The sequence below is a fragment of the Rhinoderma darwinii genome, chromosome 4, assembly GCF_050947455.1.
Source record: "Rhinoderma darwinii isolate aRhiDar2 chromosome 4, aRhiDar2.hap1, whole genome shotgun sequence".
Lineage (NCBI taxonomy): Eukaryota > Metazoa > Chordata > Amphibia > Anura > Rhinodermatidae > Rhinoderma > Rhinoderma darwinii.
The window spans coordinates 121,165,383-121,185,848 of record NC_134690.1 but is presented as its reverse complement, the minus strand read 5'-3'; the positions used below and the strand labels follow the sequence as shown (position 1 = coordinate 121,185,848).

Genomic DNA, 20,466 nt, shown 5'->3' with positions numbered 1-20,466 from the left:
CTGTTTATGAATTTCATTAACAAACCCCTTTTTTCCCTCAGATGTTGGGAGACATGAAAGGACAGTTTGCTGAGCATCTGCTAGGAGCTGGATTTGTGAGCAGCAGAAGGCCAAAAGATCCTAAATCTAATATAAATTCAGGTAGAATATGAATATCAGGTGACGTCTTGTTCTAGGGGTCTCTTACTTTGCTGTTACACTATTTGTTCTTTCTCTAGATAATGAGAAACTCATTAAGGCTGTAATGTGTGCTGGATTGTATCCAAAAGTGGCGAAGATTCGTACCAGCTACAAAAGGAAGGGACCAACGTGAGTAGCGAATATTATCTAAGAAAAGTATATAACCTTTTATAGCTCTAACCCCTACCCGACATTTTTCGTACAGTTACGGCATTGCCAGGAAGAGGAAGTATGGAGCTGGCTGAGACGTATGTTACAGCAGACTCCTCACTACAACGGCCGGGTATGGAGGTATCTCTGATCCTGGCAGTTGAACCGCTTAGATGCCATGGTCAATAGCGACCGCGGTATCTAGGCCCATGCGGTGCAGATTGTTGTCATGGCAGGCTGGGGGCCTACTGAAGGCCCCCAGGTCTGCCATCATTGTGTTCCCATTAAGCCCTGCTTTATTAGAGCCGGATCAAAAGTAGCTGGTAAAAAACACCACATACAGCAATACATAAGTATTGCAATTTATTGTGCAAGCGAGCCAATGATTGCTTGTTCCAGTCCCCTATTACTACTAATAAAAAAACGTAAAAAATAGTTAGTCTTTTGTTATATACTAAACAAAAAAATATATTAAAAGTTCCCTAAAAAAAAATGTTTTGCCCTAAAGTAATGTCAAAAAAAAATAAACATGATAAACCTGGAGATTTAAAAAAAAAAAAAAAAAGGCCCTCCTACATTGCCTCAGTGGTTTCCTGTCCTTGGCAGGAGACCTGGAGCGGGGCTTTAAAGTCCAGATGAAGCTGACTGGGCAGCTGATCTTACTCCCCTGCCTAGGGAGCCCTGTTGCCGTGTGTTCTTGGTTAAGTCCTGGGCTCCAGGGGCTGGCAGCGCTCCTCGATTCAGGTTAGGGTAGATCGCCGGCTTTAAACGGATGCAGCCGGGCGGAAGTTCAGCCTTGCGTTCCAGTACGACCAGAAGTGGTGGAGCACCATCCGGATGGGATTCTCAATATACCCGTGTGGTTCACAAGGTGTTTCCGGGGTGGATGTAGTAATCGTTGCCTCTACTGGAGTCCTGGCCGGCTGGTCATCTTAAGTCAGGCAGCCGCAGCTACATTCTCACCAGACCATAGTCTTCTGGAAAGGGAAGCAATTGAGAACCTTCTCACCTGCATACCCCAAGCATAGTACCCCGTGGGTCTATATTTTAGTCTACATATTGAATGTTTGTATTCTGCATATTTATGTTATAAGGGAAGATGGCTCTAGATAATCTTTACGTAAAAGCTGCCATGAGGAATGCAAACTTTGCAGTAAGAAACTAGCCCCTTCCTATGAAAAACCCACGTTTGGCTTGTATAGATAAAATTATTTCTGAAGAATCCTCCTTCTTTGCTATCTATGATAAAGGAAGAAGTGCGTAACTCCCTTAAAGAGGCTCTGTCACCAGATTTTGCAACCCCTATCTGCTATTGCAGCAGATAGGCGCTGCAATGTAGATTACAGTAACGTTTTTATTTTTAAAAAACGAGCATTTTTGGCCAAGTTATGACCATTTTTGTAGTTATGCAAATGAGGCTTGCAAAAGTCCAAGTGGGTGTGTTTAAAAGTAAAAGTCCAAGTGGGCGTGTATTATGTGCATACATCGGGGCGTTTTTACTACTATTACTAGCTGGGCGCTCTGATGAGAAGTATCATCCACTTCTCTTCAGAACGCCCAGCTTCTGACAGTGCTGATCTGTGACGTCACTCACAGGTCCTGCATCGTGACGGCCACATCGGCACCAGAGGCTACAGTTGATTCTGCATCAGCGTTTGCAGGTAAGATCGACTTACCTGCAAACGCTGATGCTGCTGCAGAATCAACTGTAGCCTCTGGTGCCGATGTGGCCGTCACGATGCAGGACCTGTGAGTGACGTCACAGATCAGCACTGTCAGAAGCTGGGCGTTCTGAAGAGAAGAGGATGTTACTTCTCTTCAGAGCGCCCAGCTAGTGAAAGTATTAAAAACGCCCCGATGTTCGCACATAATACACGCCCACTTGGACTTTTACTTTTAAACACACCCACTTGGACTTTTGCAAGCCTCATTTGCATAACTACAAAAATGGTCATAACTTGGCCAAAAATGCTCGTTTTTTTAAAAATAAAAACGTTACTGTAATCTACATTGCAGCGCCTATCTGCTGCAATAGCAGATAGGGGTTGCAAAATCTGGTGACAGAGCCTCTTTAAGTTCTTACACAGACGTTCAGACCGACCAAGTACTTCCTCTGCTTTTTAATGTATCTTCTGGCTCAGAAGAGGAAGGGTTTTGCAGGATAGCAGTGAGTTAGAATCCAATTCTGACACCTCATCTTCGGATGGCAACTCTGGTAAACCTGTGTTTTCCCCTGAAGAAACTGAACAACCGCTTAAAGCAGTAAGCGGTACAATAAAAGTGGAGGAACCACGGGAAGATGGGTCCATTCAGGACGTCCTGTTTGAGGGATTGGAGTCTAGGTCCAGGCATGTCCTTGCCATTCACAAATATATTTAGTCATTAATTTGTAAAGAATGGAAAAAGCCAGATAAGAAGATATTTATTCCAAGTGTAGTAATAAAAAAAAATCTCCATCTGATGGAGGGGAAACCGCAACCCGAAGACATCCAAAAATGTCTTCGCGTTGCGGTGTAGCATTACTCCCAAAGAAGGTAACTTTAACCCCTTAACGCAATATCACGTAACTGTACATGATATGGGTTAAGGGGAAGTATGGAGCGCGCTCACAGGCTGAACGCACTCCATACACAGCAGCTGACGGCTGTGTTACACAACCGACACCTCGCTGCAATGGGCGGAATCAAAGATCACTTTGATTCCGCCCGTTTAACACCTTAAATGCCGCGTCCATGGCATTTAAGGGGGTAGAATCAGGGGACGCCCCCTTCAACAAGCCATAGTCCGTCCCCCCCTGCGGCTCGATTGGCCGGTTACAACGATTGATATGGCAGCCTGGGGGCCTATTAAAGGCCCACAGGTCTTCCATCTTTGTACTCCTTAGAAGCTCTGCCTCCGGCAGGGCTTCAGAGTAAACTGTCAGAATCACGATATACTGCAATACGTTAGTATTACAGTATATCATGCAAGCGATCCAACGGTTGCTGCTTCAAGTCCCCAAGGGGGGACTAATAAAAAAAAGTAAAAAACTGTTAAAGATTTTTTTTATGTTCCAAAAAAATGAAAGTATTAAAAGTTCAAAAAACCCACCTTTTCACATTTTCCCCTAAATCAATATTAAAAAAAAAATGGTTAACATAACTGGTATTGCCACGTCCGTAAAAGTCTGAACTGTCACAATATAGTGTTGTTTAACTCGCTCGGTGAACGACGTAAAAAAATAAAAAAAAAAAAAATATATATATATATATATATATATATATATATATAAAATAACACGCAAATTGCTGTTTTTTGGGCACCTTAGCGCTACAATAAAATTAAATAGAAAGTGATCAAAGTCACATATACCCCAAAATGGTATCGGTGAAAACTACAGCTCGCCCCGCAAAATTTAAGCCCTTACATCTCTAAATTGATGGAAAAGTGAAAAAGTTATTGCTCTCAGAATATGGCGACACAAGATTGTTTTAATTTAGCAAATAGTTTTTATTTTTTTAGTGGTAAAACATAACATATGAATTTGGTATCGCCGTAATCGTATCAACATGTAGAATATGGTGAATGTCGTTTTTACCGCCTGATGGACACCTTAAAAACGAGACCCCTAAAAGCTTCCCTGTACATTATTCGGTACAATAAATGGTGCCCTAAAAAAAACTACAACTTGTCCCTCAGAAAACAAGCCCTTATATGGCTATATCGACGGAAAAATAAAAAAATTATAACTTTTGGAAGGTGGGGAGGAAAAAACAAAAGTCAAAATCCAAAAAATGGCTGAGGGAAGGAAGGGGTTAATTCTGTGCCCTGCCATTTGAGAACTTCATATTGCCTTGGGTCTTTGCGAAGGAGGTCGCAGGGATGGCAGCCCACTGAAGAGCAAGGAGGAATATTCAGTCCATACTTAGACTAGTTTCCTCTGGGAGGGAGTTCACCAGATGCAGTCCAGTTACTCTAAAAATCTTAAAAGGTCTAGAATGGTTTGTAAATGCGGAAAAGTTTTATACGATTCCTTACCAGGTCTGGGTCGTCTTGGAAATCCTGCAAAATGCCCGGGTACAGAAATCCTTTTTAACGCAAGAAAAAAGGTTGAAGATAATTCACTCAATCAGGTGCTACAACAGCCACTGATATCCATTCGCAGAGCAATGTCCCTACATACAGCCTGTATTCCTGCGTTTCTTTGGTCTCAGATCCATGCACTTCCGTTTTAGCTAGAGATTTTAAGTCCGTGGGATGGGTCAAGTCTAGGGTCAGAGAGAAGAATTCTTTCGTCAAGGACTCCAGAATCCCTGTTATAGTGGACGAAACCAGAAAGTCTGGAATGGGGACTCTGTTGGAAGCTCCTTTGATTCTGCCAACAGGTGCCAGCCATTGGGGTGGGGAGCTTACTTAAAGGAGTTACATTTTCATGGCACCTGGGAGCCAAGCTTTAGAGGAAACTTCTCAAATTTTAGGGAGTTATTGGCAGTCTTCCAGGCTCTTCAGATAGCAGGCCCATATCTGGAAAGATCAGATGTAAAGATCCTGCCCAACCACTCCACGACAGTAGCCCAAATAAACAGACAAGGGGGAACAAAAAGGAAGTTGGTTATTAAAAAATGTATCTTGGAATTTGTCAGATATTTATTAAGTTTGTGGGGAATCCAAATTTGGATATGGCTCGTCCTGATATTTGTTAAATTCTAGATTTCCTTCTTAAAGGTCTAGAAAAGGGTCTAAAGCCGGCTATGTTAAAGGTTCAGATATCTGCCCTTGGAGCAATCTCTGACTGTGGGCTAGCTTTATCAAAGCGACTACCAGACTAGTTCCTAACATTGAGCCAAAAGCTCCACCTTGGAACCTTTCTATAGTCTTAAATGCTATGACCAGAGAACCTTTTGAGCCAATTGAATCTATCCCTATAAGGATTCTTACACTCAAACCTGTCTTTCTAGTGGCCATTTGCCAGGGAAGTTGGGGAGCTATCCTCCCTATTTAGTGAGCCACATTACATGCAGGTTTTTGAGGACCGTGTTATATTTAGGCCAGACCCCGCTTTCCAGCCAAATGTGGTTTCAGACTTCCATAGGTCCTAAGAGATTATTCTGCCCTAGCTCTGTAATAACCCGTCTTCAGAAAGAGAAAGGAAATTTCACAACTTAGATTTCAGAAGATGTATTCCCATATATTTAGTACTAAAGAATGGAGAGAGATTTTTGGACCTAACTGGGTCCAAGGCTAGTAGAGACTCCGTGGCTAGGTGCATCATGCAGGCTATTCAGTTAGCCTATCTGTATTCAGGGATACCAGTTCCTGTGGGGTTGAGAGCCCATTCTACTAGGGCCATGGCTGAGCGTAGGGAGCCTTCTATTGACCAGGGACTGTAGTGAGCATGTTCAGATACTGCAGCAGAGCTGATCCTGAAGCAGGAGGATGAAGTTTCTGCCGCTTCTTGGTCTGCTGACAGGAAAGAGACTCTGCAGCCATCTGACAAGAAGAGGGGAGAAGGACTTCAAGGGCTTTTTTTTTCCATCCGAAAAATCCATTGTAGATTTGCTAGAGAATCCGCAGCAGAAATCCAAGGCTGACTCAGATTTTTGCTGCCAATTTGCAGTTTCTTCTGCTGCGGATTCACATGAGTAATACTTGTGCGGCTCCCCAGGTTTTATACGGAATCCGCAGCATGAAGTGAGATGTCGCTTTTTTTTTTTTCTTTTTCACGCTGCAGATTTTCAATGAGAAACAATGAAAAAAATGGGACATGGAATAGTCCGAAAATATCTGCGGGCTATTGATTGAGTAAACAGATTTATTTCTATAGGTAAATCTCACTTTTCCTAATATGTGTCTCGCTATAGGGTGAAGATCTCTACGAAAGCAGATGGCAAGGTCTGCATTCACCCCAAATCTGTCAACGTAGAAGAGAGAGAATATCACCACAGTTGGCTTGTCTATCACCTGAAGATGAAAACCAGCAGTGTAAGTTCCTTCATTCAGAATCTAACATGGTTCAATGTACTGAATAGATAATGTGTAACTTATACCTGATGGCATGAAATGATAGAGCTATGTAGCGAGTATATAGATGTAGCAGAGCTGAATTTGTCATTTCGAATTTTCTTTTTTGCACCATAAGGATTAATGTAGTCGCTACGTTATTTGGCACAAATGGCTTTGTACAACCCCTAATCTTATTTTAACCCCCAAGATAAGATTAGAAGTTTGTGAGGTCACCGTTCCTTTACTTTGGCAATTATGGGTCTTATCTTACAGATCGCCTATATGAAGTAAACATGTCAATAGGAGGGGGGAGGGGGCGGCATGGACCGCAGCGCTTGGGTGGAGACTGCAGAGATCTGTGCCTGACCTGGACTTTCTGCTTTTCATATTATGCCGTTCCCCATGTATACACCCTAAATTCAGGCTACCAAGCATCCTTTACCCCTGGCACCTACCTGGCTGCTGCCGAATGGTTGCACAAGTAATATCTAGGTCTAAGTTCCCTCATCTGCCCCTGTGACCTACAATCTGAGGTGGCTCTGTTGCGCTCTGGTCGATGCTGTTTTCCGAACCTTTATTTACCTCAAGCAACAAGTTTTGCCCGCTCCTTCAACCCTTTTCTCTTAACCGGGTCCTGTGGGACTTCTTGCGACTCGATCTGGGCCCTTCAACGTGGTGGACGTGCCTCTCCTGCTCAGGCATGTTGTTGTTTTTGGTGCTGCGACGAACATGCTGCCATATTTCTATACTGCCTTTAATATGGTTTTGTAGATAATGCCTACACCAAAAATTATGCTCTTTCACCGTCTAGAGCAGTAGTCTCCAACGTCCATCTGTAAGGTGGCCAGGGAAGGTATGGCTCGCTTCTAGTTTCCGACATCTGGAGAGTCACAGGTTGGAGACCACTGGTCTAGAGTTGAAAATTCTGCTCAAAACTGTATTTCCACGGTGAGGGCAACAGAAAGAAGACATATACTTAATAGTTCACGTTCTGTAATATCTTGTCAGGAATTCAATATACAGATGTGGCCACCCGTACATTTGCTTGAATTCGGTTAGGCACTCCCTTCTCCTAAAAACAAATTCAATACAATAGCACAACATGCTTGCAACTCCCATCACAACCACTGGGTGGCCACACTTAGACACCCATAGATGTTTTCACCCTTAACTTTACTTGAATTGCACTAAGTTCTACAATGTGTCATAATACCATTACAATACAATCTTGCGCCATCCAGTAAAAAAACATATACGTTAACCTATACACTTTTTTTTGCATGGGAGGCTATGGGTGACTGATGGCAACGGTCGCAGCCATCCAGTAGAAAAAAAGTATATGTTAAACATATACTTTTTTTTTTAAACATAATAGCATTGTCTTTGTGTGACGTGTCTGAGGAATGGCATCGGTCTGAGGTATAAGTTGTTTTTTTTTTACATGTTTGTTTAGCATCTCGCGCCACACAACTCAGGATATTTCAGGTCTGGAGAGAAGTAGGGAGGACACATCTGTATAGCACAGGTATCTCATGGCAAAAGTATCGCAAAATCATAGGGTTTTTTCCCAGCGCTAGTCATCTAACACCACACGTCTTCGGATATGTTCAGATAAGCGGAAAGATAAAGAACACACCTGTGCACACATGAATGCAGTCGTTCTACGCACCATATCAAGAGCCAAGCAGATTGACACCTCTATTTCTGTTCTGTGATGTTTCCTTCACTGCCTGTTGTTGCTTATTCCACTCCCTGTACAGATTTACCTGTATGACTGCACAGAGGTCTCTCCATACTCACTGCTTTTCTTTGGAGGAGATATTTCCATTCAGAAGGACCAAGACCAGGACACTATTGCCGTTGATGAATGGATTGTCTTCCAGTCGCCTGCTCGCATTGCTCATTTAGTTAAGGTAATAGCTATTTGCATTCCACACTGTGTAATAATGTTATTTTGCTATAGGGGAGTTATTAACCACCCAGGTAAAATATGTGATATGGGTACAGAACCATGTGGCTTAGGGCAGGCAAAAAAGCAGGACTGGTGCACACATATCATTTTTCACTAGGGAGTATGTTTGGAGCATTTAAAGGGTAACTAAACTTTCAGAAAAGTTTTGGCATGTCATAGTGAGGCCGAGCACTGAGACCCCCACCGAGTCCGAACACCAACTACTCGGCTTTCTGAGACCAAGCGACTCACCCGAGCGAGCGCTTCTGCTGTTTGTTTTATTACTTGGACCCACACTGATCAAAACTTCTGGCATGTCACTGTCATGTCACAAGTTTTCTGAAAGTTTAGTTACCCTTTCAAGGGGTTTTCCACTACCGGACAACTGATGACCCTTCCACCAGATAGGTCATCAGTATATGATCAGTGCGTGTCCGACACCCGGACCCTGCACCCATCAGCTGCCTGCGGGCATCGGATGTCATTGCACACTATGCAGAGTACAGAGCCGGAAATACTTGGCTCCGTACATTGCAAATGAATAGCAGCAGAGTTGCAGTACTGCAGCTCGGCCACTATTCTGTGACCTGAGCCAACTGCTTCCGGCATGTACGTCCGGTGCCCGGGGGCAGCTGATCAGTGCGGGGTCTGGGTGTCGGACACGCACTGATCATATACTGATGACCTATCCAGTCTACAACTACAAGCTGTTGTTACAGAATTGACACAGATAGTATATCAGAAACGTGCAGAATTTTTCTATGTACAATGAAAAAGCTTTATTTGAGAATACCCTTGAAAGTAAAATCCCCAGGTAAAAGATGAATCTTCAGCTTTTGACCAGTCCGGTCGAGCTCTACATCTCTGTAAAATTCTCTCCTCTACTAGGCCACAGCGGAAGCCTGTGCTGTGGTGATCACATGCTGGCATACTTGGCAGGCAGCCTAGGTAATACTACAAGTGCTGTGGCTGGCAGCCTAGGTAATACTACAAGTGCTGTGGCAGGCAGCCTAGGTAATACTACAAGTGCTGTGGCAGGCAGCCTAGGTAATACTACAACTGCTGTGGTTGACCGTTCTGGTATTTTCTATGCTGTGAGGAAGCTTATGATAGCTCAGTGGTCATGTTGTCTTGGCCGGCACAGGCTTTAGTTCTGGCCTAGTACAGGACAGTGAAGGATATTGCTAGGATGTGCTATATCCTTAGAATTGATAGGGGTCCCAGATCCCCACAAATCATGAGAATGAAGGAGCTGAGGTCCCTTCTGCATTTTCCCTGCACAGAGGTGCTGCCAGATAGTCTCTTTGCAGGGAACTGCAGCACCGCTATATTCAAGTGAATATTAATGTATTATGTAGGTTGTGATGTAGTTCTCTGCACAGCACGTGGCTCAGAGCTGTGCATGGAAACGGTGATGGGGCTAGTCGGACCCCCACTGGTCAGAAAGTGATGGTGTATGCTAGCAATATGCTATCCCTTTCTATGATAGGGAAACCACAATTACTTGCCAATAACTACTAATAGATGGATTTTATGTATTGAAGGATTTAAGGACGGAGTTGGATTCACTTTTAAAAGAGAAGATTGAGAAGCCTCAAGCTGTGGACTGGAATGATACCAAATCCAGAGACTGTGCTGTTCTCTCAGCGATCATTGATCTAATAACCACACAGGAAGGTGGAGAAGCCAAGGACTTTGACCCTTCGTTTCCGGGACGCTTATTATAGGTGATGCAGAGCCGTCTTTACTGCTGTACATTTGCCCTGTACGTCTAGTTTCCATTTTTATGAATAAGTAAGTGCACATCGCGGCTGCTGTTGAGCCATTCATCTACTGTCAATGAATCTGTACAGTTACAGGCTGAGCCATTGTTGGTTACACTTTTTATTATTGTTTTGTATTTCTCTATGGAATAGTCCAAGTTTCAGCAGCAATTGAGTCTTTGTTAAATGTTGAAAGGCAGGGCAGGAGTTCAATCCTCTGCTAGATATGTTTTTGTTGTTTTTAATTGTTTATTTGTTAATATATTATATAGATTGTGATGCTTTTAAAAGCATTGTTCTAATGGCACTGATCCTTAATATGTGTAAGTTCAGGTTTCTGAGCTAATATACTATTTATGTTCATATGGAATGTTTTGCCTGTTCTGATGCCTTGCAAGTATTCCACATCCGTAAATAACTGCACGTTAATACATTAGACCATCTTTGATCGCTTTCCTTTAAGGCACAAATCTTGTCAAAATGATCTTCTAAAATAAGTCCTAGATACTTGAGATCACATTGGTGAAGTCTGGGACCTCGGACCACCACTTATATATTTATTTTTTTTAACAAAAGGGAGAACTCAAACCACTATGTCGCTGCTCCTGGAAATCTGACACGGCGTTCATTGGATTGAATATTGCTTTGCTTAGAATGTTGGGTCAGATTTCCAGTAATGGGAATCTCTGAGCAGTGACAAAGGGGTTGAGCGTTTTGTAGAGCTCTTTCACTGTGTAAATCATTGGGTCGGTTGAGATCGGACTTCAATAATATGGTCACATCTATCTAGGAAATATCAGAAGAAGATTTTGACTGGATTTCCCCTTAAGAAAAATTCATCAGCAATTTATGTGATGTGACCAGCAGAATACATTAAACTTTTACCATGTCAAGATAACTTTACATCAGGAGCGCTGGTCAGTAAACGTCCACCATAACAACACTTAAACTATTATATTAGAACATAGCTTATTGGCAAATCCCTAATTTATTGTTATCGGGATCACTCTTCATGGGTGAGTATAATCCAGAAATAGCTCTGCAAGAAATTTCAGTTTACCTTATGGTAGCCAGACTGTAGTCTATCAGTTGAATTCTTTCTAATATTCTTTTGATAATCAGTAACCGTTTCAAATTCCCTGCAGTATTATTATGGGATTGCTCAAGTAACTCTAATAGCTAGTTGAAAATGCTTCCTTCATTCAGAGGGCCACCTATGCCTCCCTCCACCATTCAAGCTACAGAAGACTATCCTCATGCTACTTGTAAGATGCATAATAGTGAGACGACGGTGGTGTATCGCTAGGATATGCCATCAATGTGTGACTAGTGGGGATCAGACCCCCGACCCGCAGATTGCTAGAACAACATGGCAGTGGTGCTAGGAAAGGGACATGTCACTTCAGCTCTACTTGGCTTTTGCCAGAGGTCTTATTGATGGCCTATTATACCAAATGGCCAACCATGCAGCCTAAAACTAAAGAGCCAAAGTGGACCAGCACTTTCCTTGCACCACTGCCACTCCATTCTAGAAATACATCAGCAAGATCCTTAGTGACACAACCCCTTTAAGAAAAGATGTTCAAAGATGGTTATGGCTTCATGAGAAAGCGGAGGAGGTGCAGTGAGGATAAAATGGGAAACTCCAGAACTTTATCTTAATATGTTAATGCAGATATTACACTTCACCATCGTGTTTTCTGTATTCAATAAAAATACATATTTTCTGATTTTATGGCTGTTTTTTTCATTCCACTAATCGCTGATGCAGTTCTACGTGAAAGGAGGGAACAATCCAATCCCCCCACCAGTATTAATCTGATTTCTGACATTCACTGTTGCCAACATAACCTCTTGTCTCATGGTTTGCCGACCAGTTAGGTGGCACCTCCGGCTTGGCAAGTGCCTATTCGACTGCTTCATTTAAAGGTTATCATAATCGTTTAGAGTCTGGACAAATAAATGGAAACCCAGCTTGTTTGCCCCTAAAGTTTCACTTACCTGAACAGAGCCAGTCAGCTGCCTGACACAATGCCAATATGATAACGGAGTGGCATTGTCATGAGCCACCCAGGAGTTTCTATTTAAAATACTCCAATTGCCAACTACCACACCGCTCTGATGCCAGGACCAGCACCTGCTCATTTTCAGGAGTTACTTGACGGGCTCATGCACGCTAATTATGGCTCCATTAGAAGTCTAGGGGGGTTTACTGGACCTCCATATGCCGCATTTCGTACAGAAGTTATTTCCCATTTTGGAAACATTTTTTACATACCTATGCCTCTATTCACATTGCTCGGCCGTGCGCTTCACGCTTTCGGATATGTTCCTACAGTCTTCGGATTGAAAACTTTACTACAGCAGCTCAACTTTGTTATATACTTCGTTTGAAAATTTTTCTCTACTCACACACGGCTGACATCCATCAGACCTGCCAGTAAAATGGTTACATTGAAGTGGGCATGAGGCCTTATGTCTTGGCTACAACAGTTATTTTCTTCAGTGTGCTGCCCGCTTTTTTAACAAATAGCATTCTGACACATTGCTATGGGGCCATGCACACTTCCGCTGTTTTAACGGAACTGTGTGGCCGTTCCAGCAAAATAGGACATGTCCTACTCCTGTCCGTATTTGATGGAACAGTCTCGGCCTTTTCGTTCATTTGGTCTGTTGAAACAACGAACTGCACACGGAAACCATTCGTGTGCGGTCCGTGTTTCACGTATTCATCGTTAGCGGCTGAATGACGGCCAGCGGAAGTGTGCCTTAGGCCTAAGGGTTGGTCACCGTGATCTACAGAGATGTGTTACGCTCACAGAGCATTGGGTAGACTGCGTACAATTCTATCTACATCTCAGCTGACAGCAGGACTAAGTATACGGTATATGGGTTTGCTGCCCATGAATGTAAACAAGTGTTCTCGCTCGCTGACTGCAAGAAGACTTCTTGAAACACAAATATTAAAGTTGTAGAACTTTTCATTTATACAGCGATTAAGCTTTATTTACATAAAAACCGGAAAACCCCTTTAACACGGTGTATTTTTTGCTATAGATTATATGAAGCACGAAGCAGAACCACTACTTGACCATGTGAACAAATTCTAACTAGTCCATATAGATGTTACAAACAACCCAGGTGCCAAATCTGGATATGTGACATATTCCTCATCGTGTAACATTTTCATGAAATATTCCAGTCGGTGGCTCCTTTCCCCGGTCAGGCAGACAAGTCTTCATAGTGTATGTTCACACGATAGCAGGCATTTACGGCTGAAAAGACAGACTGTTTTCAGAAGAAAACTGCTGCGTCGTTTCAGCCGTAAATGCTCCTCCTCGTAATATACGAGGCGTCTGTGACGCTCGTATATCTTGAGCTGCTCTTCATTGAGTTCAATGAAGAACGGCTCAAATTACGTGGCAAAGAAGTGCCCTGCACTTCTTTGCCGAGGCAGTCAATTTACGCCGCGTCGTCGTTTGACAGCTGTCAAACGACGACGCGTAAATTACAGGTCGTCTGCACAATACGTCGGCAAACCCATTCAAATGAATGGGCAGATGTTTGCCGACGTATTGTAGCCCTATTTTCAGACGTAAAACAAGGCATAATACGCCTCGTTTACGTCTGAAAATAGGTCGTGTGAACCCAGCCATATATCAGACACTGTGTACCTATTATCGCACATACATTGAAGTTCTTGGCCATTTCTGCCTGTGTCCACAATTCATTAGAAATGTGTGGAAAGTCCGATCAGTGTGATGACAGTCAGTTGTCATTGTGCTGCTGAATAGTTTATAAAGCCACAACATAGTGTAATGCTTATACAATAGAATGTATTCAATCTTATACAGATGAATTTAAATGCACAACTAAAGGGGTTCTCCAGATTGAGAAATCACTTGTATATTGAGCGAAGTTCTCTGGGCGTATGAACGAACGTGATTGTCCATACATCTATATGAAAACGCTACATTCATTAAAGTCTACGTACGCAGGGATGCATAGGCCGTGCTGTATGGACATCAAAATCTCACCTCTTGGACTAGAATGTGATCTTTAATCCTGGAGAACCCATTAAAGCCAATATCCCATTGAGTGTAACGACGTAACAAGATTTATTTATTTTTTTTTTTAATGTTGGATGAAACTTGTCTACAGTGAACAAAGTGTATCCACATTACTATCTATGGCAATAAGAAGTCACAACCCCACCACGCTGATATTTACATGAACATCTTTTATGTACAGTTGCCAAAATGATCAATCATCACAGTATTCTGTATTAGACCTTGAATACAATGGGATTAATCTGGAATAGGAATTAAACAGTGACCGGTCTCCAGTTTAAAACTTTACATATGTTTATCAAGAGCAATAGGGCACATGGAGCAGGAGCTTTAGAACATCCACTACTATAACCCCACCGAGAGGCAATTTAAGGTGTCGTAAACAATGTTCCTTTATGGTAACTCCAATATAGTCTTCGTGGAACTACAAGTCCTACAATGTCCTGATGCCAGCAGACAAGATATGATAAGAGTTGTCATACATAGAAGAGAAGTAGTGTCTAGTTAGATTGTGTATTGCAGATTACCAGCACTTCACAATGTGTACCTGGTATAACAGAGCTAATTATTTGTATTACATTGTAACTCAAAAGTCAATGGTTGTAACCATACAATATAAATAAATAGATACATTGATTGGACACGTTGAGGCGTAAAATTGTGTTGCCCCCCCGCAACATGATGTATCACCCCCATTAACAAACAGGTCTATGTCAGTGATGTCCTAACATATCCAGGAAATCCCTCTGATCCTGCAGGTTGTATAATGGACAAAGACATCCAGGTAGGTCTGTTATTTGGGCAGGTTTTGCCCCGTTAGTTTCTATAAGCATTTTTCATTTCATATATTTCTAGCCAATGTTCCGTAATCTCAGTAATGTGCTGTTTACACTTACATGTCATTGATATTTTCTTCTATAACTTCATCTAAAAGCAGTCAGATTAAGAAAACTCCCATAGAAGACCATAGAAAAAAAAGTGTTTCTTCTCTTCAGCTTGTTTTGCAAGTCTGGTCTTTCCTTCTGGTTCTGATGACACCTCTATTGAATTGTCGCATTAACCTGACCGCTCAGGACACAAGTGATACCTAATGCCTTATCCAGGAATAGAGGTCGCAACACGCATTTTTCCATGTGCTGCTGATATTGCAGTTCAGCCCTATTCACCTGATTTGCCTGAGGTGCAATACTAGACAGTCAATGGACCAGAGTGGGGTGCTGTTCCTGACGGGGGGAGCAGATCGATTTTGTTTTTTTTCTAATCTAACCCAACCCCTCTACTATTTTAGAGAACACCACAAAATTATATCACCCTTTGGAAGTTCTACTTTAATAACCAATATAAATCAATAGCTCCATTATAGAAAAACATAATAGATTTGGCATTGTCTACCCAGAGTAATCCTAACATTGCTCCAAAGCATGAACATTCTCCACCAAATCCGTCACATTTTAGTGGTAAAACGGCTCGTGTGCTTTTCAAACCTGTTAAAATATACAATTACCATTCATAACATGGTCACAGCTCTAAAGATAAAAATCACCCCTAATATCCACAGAGCGTAGTCCGCGTGATCTCTATGACCGCTCACTGTATGATGCAGGATGACCCCATGGAACATGTACAAGTAGCTGTGATGTCTCCATATAATCCGTTTTCTTTATGTTCTTTCCTGTTACGTTTTTAGATCTGAAGTATAAACTTTTTCTAGTGAACACCAAAGATAAAAGGAGGCTAAAAACATGTGGCCCGATGAGCAGTCAGTCCAGCACTCGTCTGGTCAGTCAATGCAGCCATGTCACGGGTCTACTTTCTTCCATGCAGAAGTCCTAGGCCAGAGAAAACACCGGGTCCGTCTTACTTCACTACACAGTGCTGCTACTATAGTGCAAATCCTGCAGTCAAGAAATCGCTAACAATATGACCTTCGGGCTACACATTAGTTTCCAGCGCCAGCAAACGTCCCATTCGTTCCATGTTCTTTTCTATTGTAACTTTGCAGGTTATTTCTTTTCCACATTCGAGGGGAAACCAGCCTCTTTCTCCGTCCCTCAGTCTTTCACCCTCATACCATCCTGGGGAGCAAAAGTAAAGAAACAATATTACTAAACTGCAGAGAAAACAAACCTTTTATTATTAAAAAGTAATTTATACCATATAGTAAATGACATACTAAGAGAGGATACAACAACATGACTTGTACTGACTAGATAAAGTGATGGAGGACCCTAGTAACGGGCATTCATGAGGGAACCAGCAGGGCGAGTTGTAAGGCTATGTTCACACGCTTAACAAAAAAAACGGCTAAAATTTTGAAGCGGCTATAAGGGAAAACAGCCCCTGATTTTCAGCCGTTTTTTAAGCAACTTACGGTTTTTTGTGTCGTTTATTACGGCTGTTTTTCTATTGTCAATGAAAAACGGCTCCAAAAAACAGCTCAAAAAGTGACATGCACTTTTTTTTTAACGAGGCATTTTTAAAAACGGCCGCGTAAAAAAAACACCCCGTGGGAACGGAACACCGTTTTTCCCCTTTGAAATCAATGGGCAGATGTTTGAAGACTGTCAGCCCCCAAATTTTTAGCTGTTTTTCGGGGTGTCTAAGGCCTGAAAAACGGCTGAAAATAGGGTATGTTCACACAACCTAAGTGCTCAGCTTGATTACGCTCTAACACACCAAAGCACCAGCTGCGCATGAATACTCGGACTATAGGTGTGACAATAAAACATGATTCTTCTGCACCGTGGCCAGTTAATGCAGTGCAGAGACTGAGTGGTTCAGGAGAACGGAAGTCACAGCACATGAGTATTGTGGCATCAATCACATTATATGCTGTAGTCTTCCTGTTCACCTATGATGATACACTGTCCACAAGATGATAGGTAGCTCTCATGCCATGCTGGGAGTTGTAGGTTGAAAACCTCTGGTCTAGACCATAGTCACTAGAGTGATTTCAGACAAGCATTTATTACATTTATAAGCAGGGCCGGCCTTAGGTGTGTGCGACCTGTGCCATTGCATAGGGCGCATCACTCCAGCAGGTGGAAGGAGACGAGGCGTTGCGCTGGCTCCCTTCCCCTGCTTGTGTTTCAGAAGCAGCGGGCCAGTGACTCAGCAGTGCTAGGTCGGCTTCTTGCTGGGGGCGACGCCAAATTAGTTATTTTTTTTTACAACCCCCTTCCTTGCTCCCCGCCGGACTAAGTAAAAATGGGGCAAGGGAGGGGGTCCACACATCATGGAGGAGAAATGTTCCTTCCTCTCCTTTGCATTGTGAAGTGAGCGCTGATTGGTGGAGCAGCAGGGGCCTCTGTCTGCTCCACCAATCAGCACAGCCTGTACTGCACAGCCACAGCGCCTCCCGCAGCTCTCCTGCTGTCACAGTGAAGACTCCTCCACGGAGCTCAGGACTCTGGTAAGAGCAACAGCTTTAGTGTAATCCATGTATGTGCTGTGTGAGGGAGGAGGGAGGAGGAAAAAGTGAGCTACAAATCATGTGGAACAGGATGCTTGTTTTTTTTTTTTGCATAGATCGATTTTGTGGGGGAGGGGACATTGTCTAAATGCTATAGTAGTTTGGGGGGATTCTTTACAAATTATTTTGTAGGGGAGGGGGACTTCTGTATAGTTTATTTTGTTGTGTAGGAGCTTATTATAAATGATCTGTGGGGGAGGGGTAGTTGGCTGCAAATGTTATACATGGGGTGAAAGGATTCTTTAGAGATCATTTTTGTTGGGGAGAGCAACTTGATTATAGGGGTAGGGACACACAGGGCAGATACACTGCATAAAACTACACAGAGTATCCGTCGTGGAATTCCACCTAAAAAAAACGCACCAAATTTTAGTGCAGTTTTTCGGGCGGCATGTCCACTGCGGAAAGACTGCAGAAATAGAAAAAATATATATATATAATACTCCCGGTCGTAGTCATAGCGATGAGTATTCTCCTCTGAGCGCAGTCCGGCCTCCTGGGATGACGCTGTAGTCCATGTGACCGCTGCAGCCTTTGATTGGCTGCAGTAGTCACATGGGATAAATCATCATCCTGGGAGGCCTGGCTGTACTCAGAAGAGAATACTCATCGCTATGACTACGGCCGGGAGTAAGAATAAGCTTTTTTTTCACATTTGAGATTTTCGCGGCGGAATCGCAGCATTTCTACCTCCCGTTGAATTCAATGGGTAACTACTACAACACAAGAGCAGCGATTCCACAGCATAAATTGACATGCTGCAGATTAAAAAAAACGCAACGCAGGTCAATTTATGTACAGTTTCTGTATAGAGATGAGACTTGTTAAAATCTCATCCAATCTGCTGCTACTGTATTACGCTGCAGATTTTCCGCAGCTAAATCTGTTGCGGAAAATCTGCAGTGTTTACGCTACGTGTATTCCTACCCTAAGAGTATATTCACGTGTTGCAGCCATATTGCAGCTTTATTTAATTTTGTGAAAATTGCATCAAAATATGAACGCAACTTGTGAATACATCCTAAACAACATATGTTGCGGAGTGAGGTTTAGTTCTAGTCTGCTTGTGTGGGGGGAGGGGACTTGGCTATAAGGCTAGAATTTTAGCATTAGGACGACGCGTGCATCAATTTCAAGGTTTCTCTATCAGACATTTTGAAATGTTCGCAAGGTTGCGCACAACTTTTTTCTTCCCATAGTGTTATCTAGTCCTTGTATGGTGGTATTATTCAGTGCTTGAATAATACCACCATACTGTGACTAGATAATGCCACCATACACTGACTGAATAATACCACCATATTGTGACTAGATAACACCACCATACACTGAATAATACCACCATACTGTGACTAGATAACACCACCATACACTGAATAATACCACCGTATTGTGACTAGATGCCACCATACACTGAATAATACCACCATACTGTGACTAAATAATACCACTAAACACTGAATAATACCACCATACTGTGACTAGATAATACCACCAGTGTATGGTGGTATTATTCGTGTATGGTGGTATTATCTAGTCACAGTATGGTGGTATTATTCAGTCAGTGTATGGCGGTGTTATCTAGTCACAATATGGTGGTATTATGCAGTGTATGGTGGTGGTATTAGCCAGTCAGTGTATGGCATGTTATCTAGTCACGGTATGGTGGTTTTATATAGTCATAGTGGTAATATTTAGGCATTGTATTATATGCCTAAATATTACAACTATGACTTTATAAAAGCACCATACTGTGACTAGATAACACGCCATACACGTAGGGCTAATCTATGTATGCAGATTCCATATAATGGTACAGCGTAGTATGCCCTGTATTTCCCAGTACAACTCATGAGTTTTGGGGAACATAGTCCGCACCACCTGACACCAGGACCGGGCTGTGCACTAGGCAGCAATGCGGAGTGGAAATTTCACTATGAGCGGCATTCACATTTATCAATCGTGTCACTGATAACAATTATTTTTACATCACAATTGCAGAGCAACGATAATCAAAGCTTTTATCATTGATCTTCTCCTTTAACACTGACCAAATATCAGTATAAATTGGTCAGAAAATAGCAAATCATGATCAGAATTGGCTAAAGTAAATAGGCCTTTAATGGGGGCATATTCAGGCTTAGGCCTCATTCACACGACAGGGTTTCCCGGCCGGCACCCGGCTGCATTAGGAACAATAGACCCCTAATGGGGCTATTGACACGACCGATTTTTTGACGGCCGGGAAAACCGGCCGTCAAAAAATAGGACATGCTCTGTTTTCGGCCGGGTACCCGGCCCCCATAGAAGTCTATGGGGCCGGGTAATACACGGCCATCACCGGAATGTGTGCCGAGTGATGGCCGGGTTTTCCGTGGCTTGCGCTCTATCTCCTCCTCCTCACAGCGCAGAGTGCATGTGAGGAGGAGGAGTTTATGCCATTTGGACGAATGGCTGTACACTGTGTGGCAGGGCCGGGGTGTACAGCAGGTGGAAGGGAGCGCTGCGCTGGCTCCCTTCGCCTGCTTGTTTTAAAAGCGCCCTGGCCTGGCGACACCTTCCATGGCGCCGCTAGCAGCTGCGGCTGCTACTACTGTAGCGATGCCACTATAGCAGAGCAGGGAGGTATCTCCCCGCTCTGCTATGTGCTAGCTCCATTTTAGCTCCCTGAAGGAGCAGAATCCCCGTGTGTTCAGGGATTCCGCTCCTGGACAGAGCGCTTGATGTCTCTGTCCATATCTGGGCAGTGACATCAGGGGAAACTCCTGAAGCGGAATCCCTGAACACATGGGGATTCCCCTTCAGGAGTTGCCGCTGATGTCACTGTCCAGATCTGCCCGGCCCGGATGCAAAAAGAATGCAAACCGGCTGGGAAAAATGGCCGATTTTACCGGCCGA

The 20,466-nt window shown here is 43.1% G+C and overlaps 2 protein-coding genes across 2 annotated transcripts in view; one reads left to right on the top strand and one right to left on the bottom strand.

Moving 5' to 3' along the window:
- DHX36 (DEAH-box helicase 36) overlaps positions 1-11,756 on the top strand; it is a 52,543-nt gene extending 40,787 nt beyond the window's left edge. The window contains 6 exon segments of the mRNA XM_075861523.1: positions 42-141; positions 219-309; positions 6,171-6,291; positions 8,073-8,225; positions 9,808-9,966; positions 9,968-11,756. Of these exon segments, the coding sequence (XP_075717638.1) occupies positions 42-141; positions 219-309; positions 6,171-6,291; positions 8,073-8,225; positions 9,808-9,966; positions 9,968-9,994 (651 nt within the window). The 3' untranslated portion in view covers positions 9,995-11,756.
- A 3,653-nt stretch (positions 11,757-15,409) lies between these two features.
- ARHGEF26 (Rho guanine nucleotide exchange factor 26) overlaps positions 15,410-20,466 on the bottom strand; it is a 158,845-nt gene continuing 153,788 nt past the window's right edge. The window contains exon 15 of the mRNA XM_075861522.1: positions 15,410-16,171. Within this exon, the coding sequence (XP_075717637.1) occupies positions 16,029-16,171 (143 nt within the window). The 3' untranslated portion in view covers positions 15,410-16,028. The remainder of the gene's footprint in view (positions 16,172-20,466) is intronic.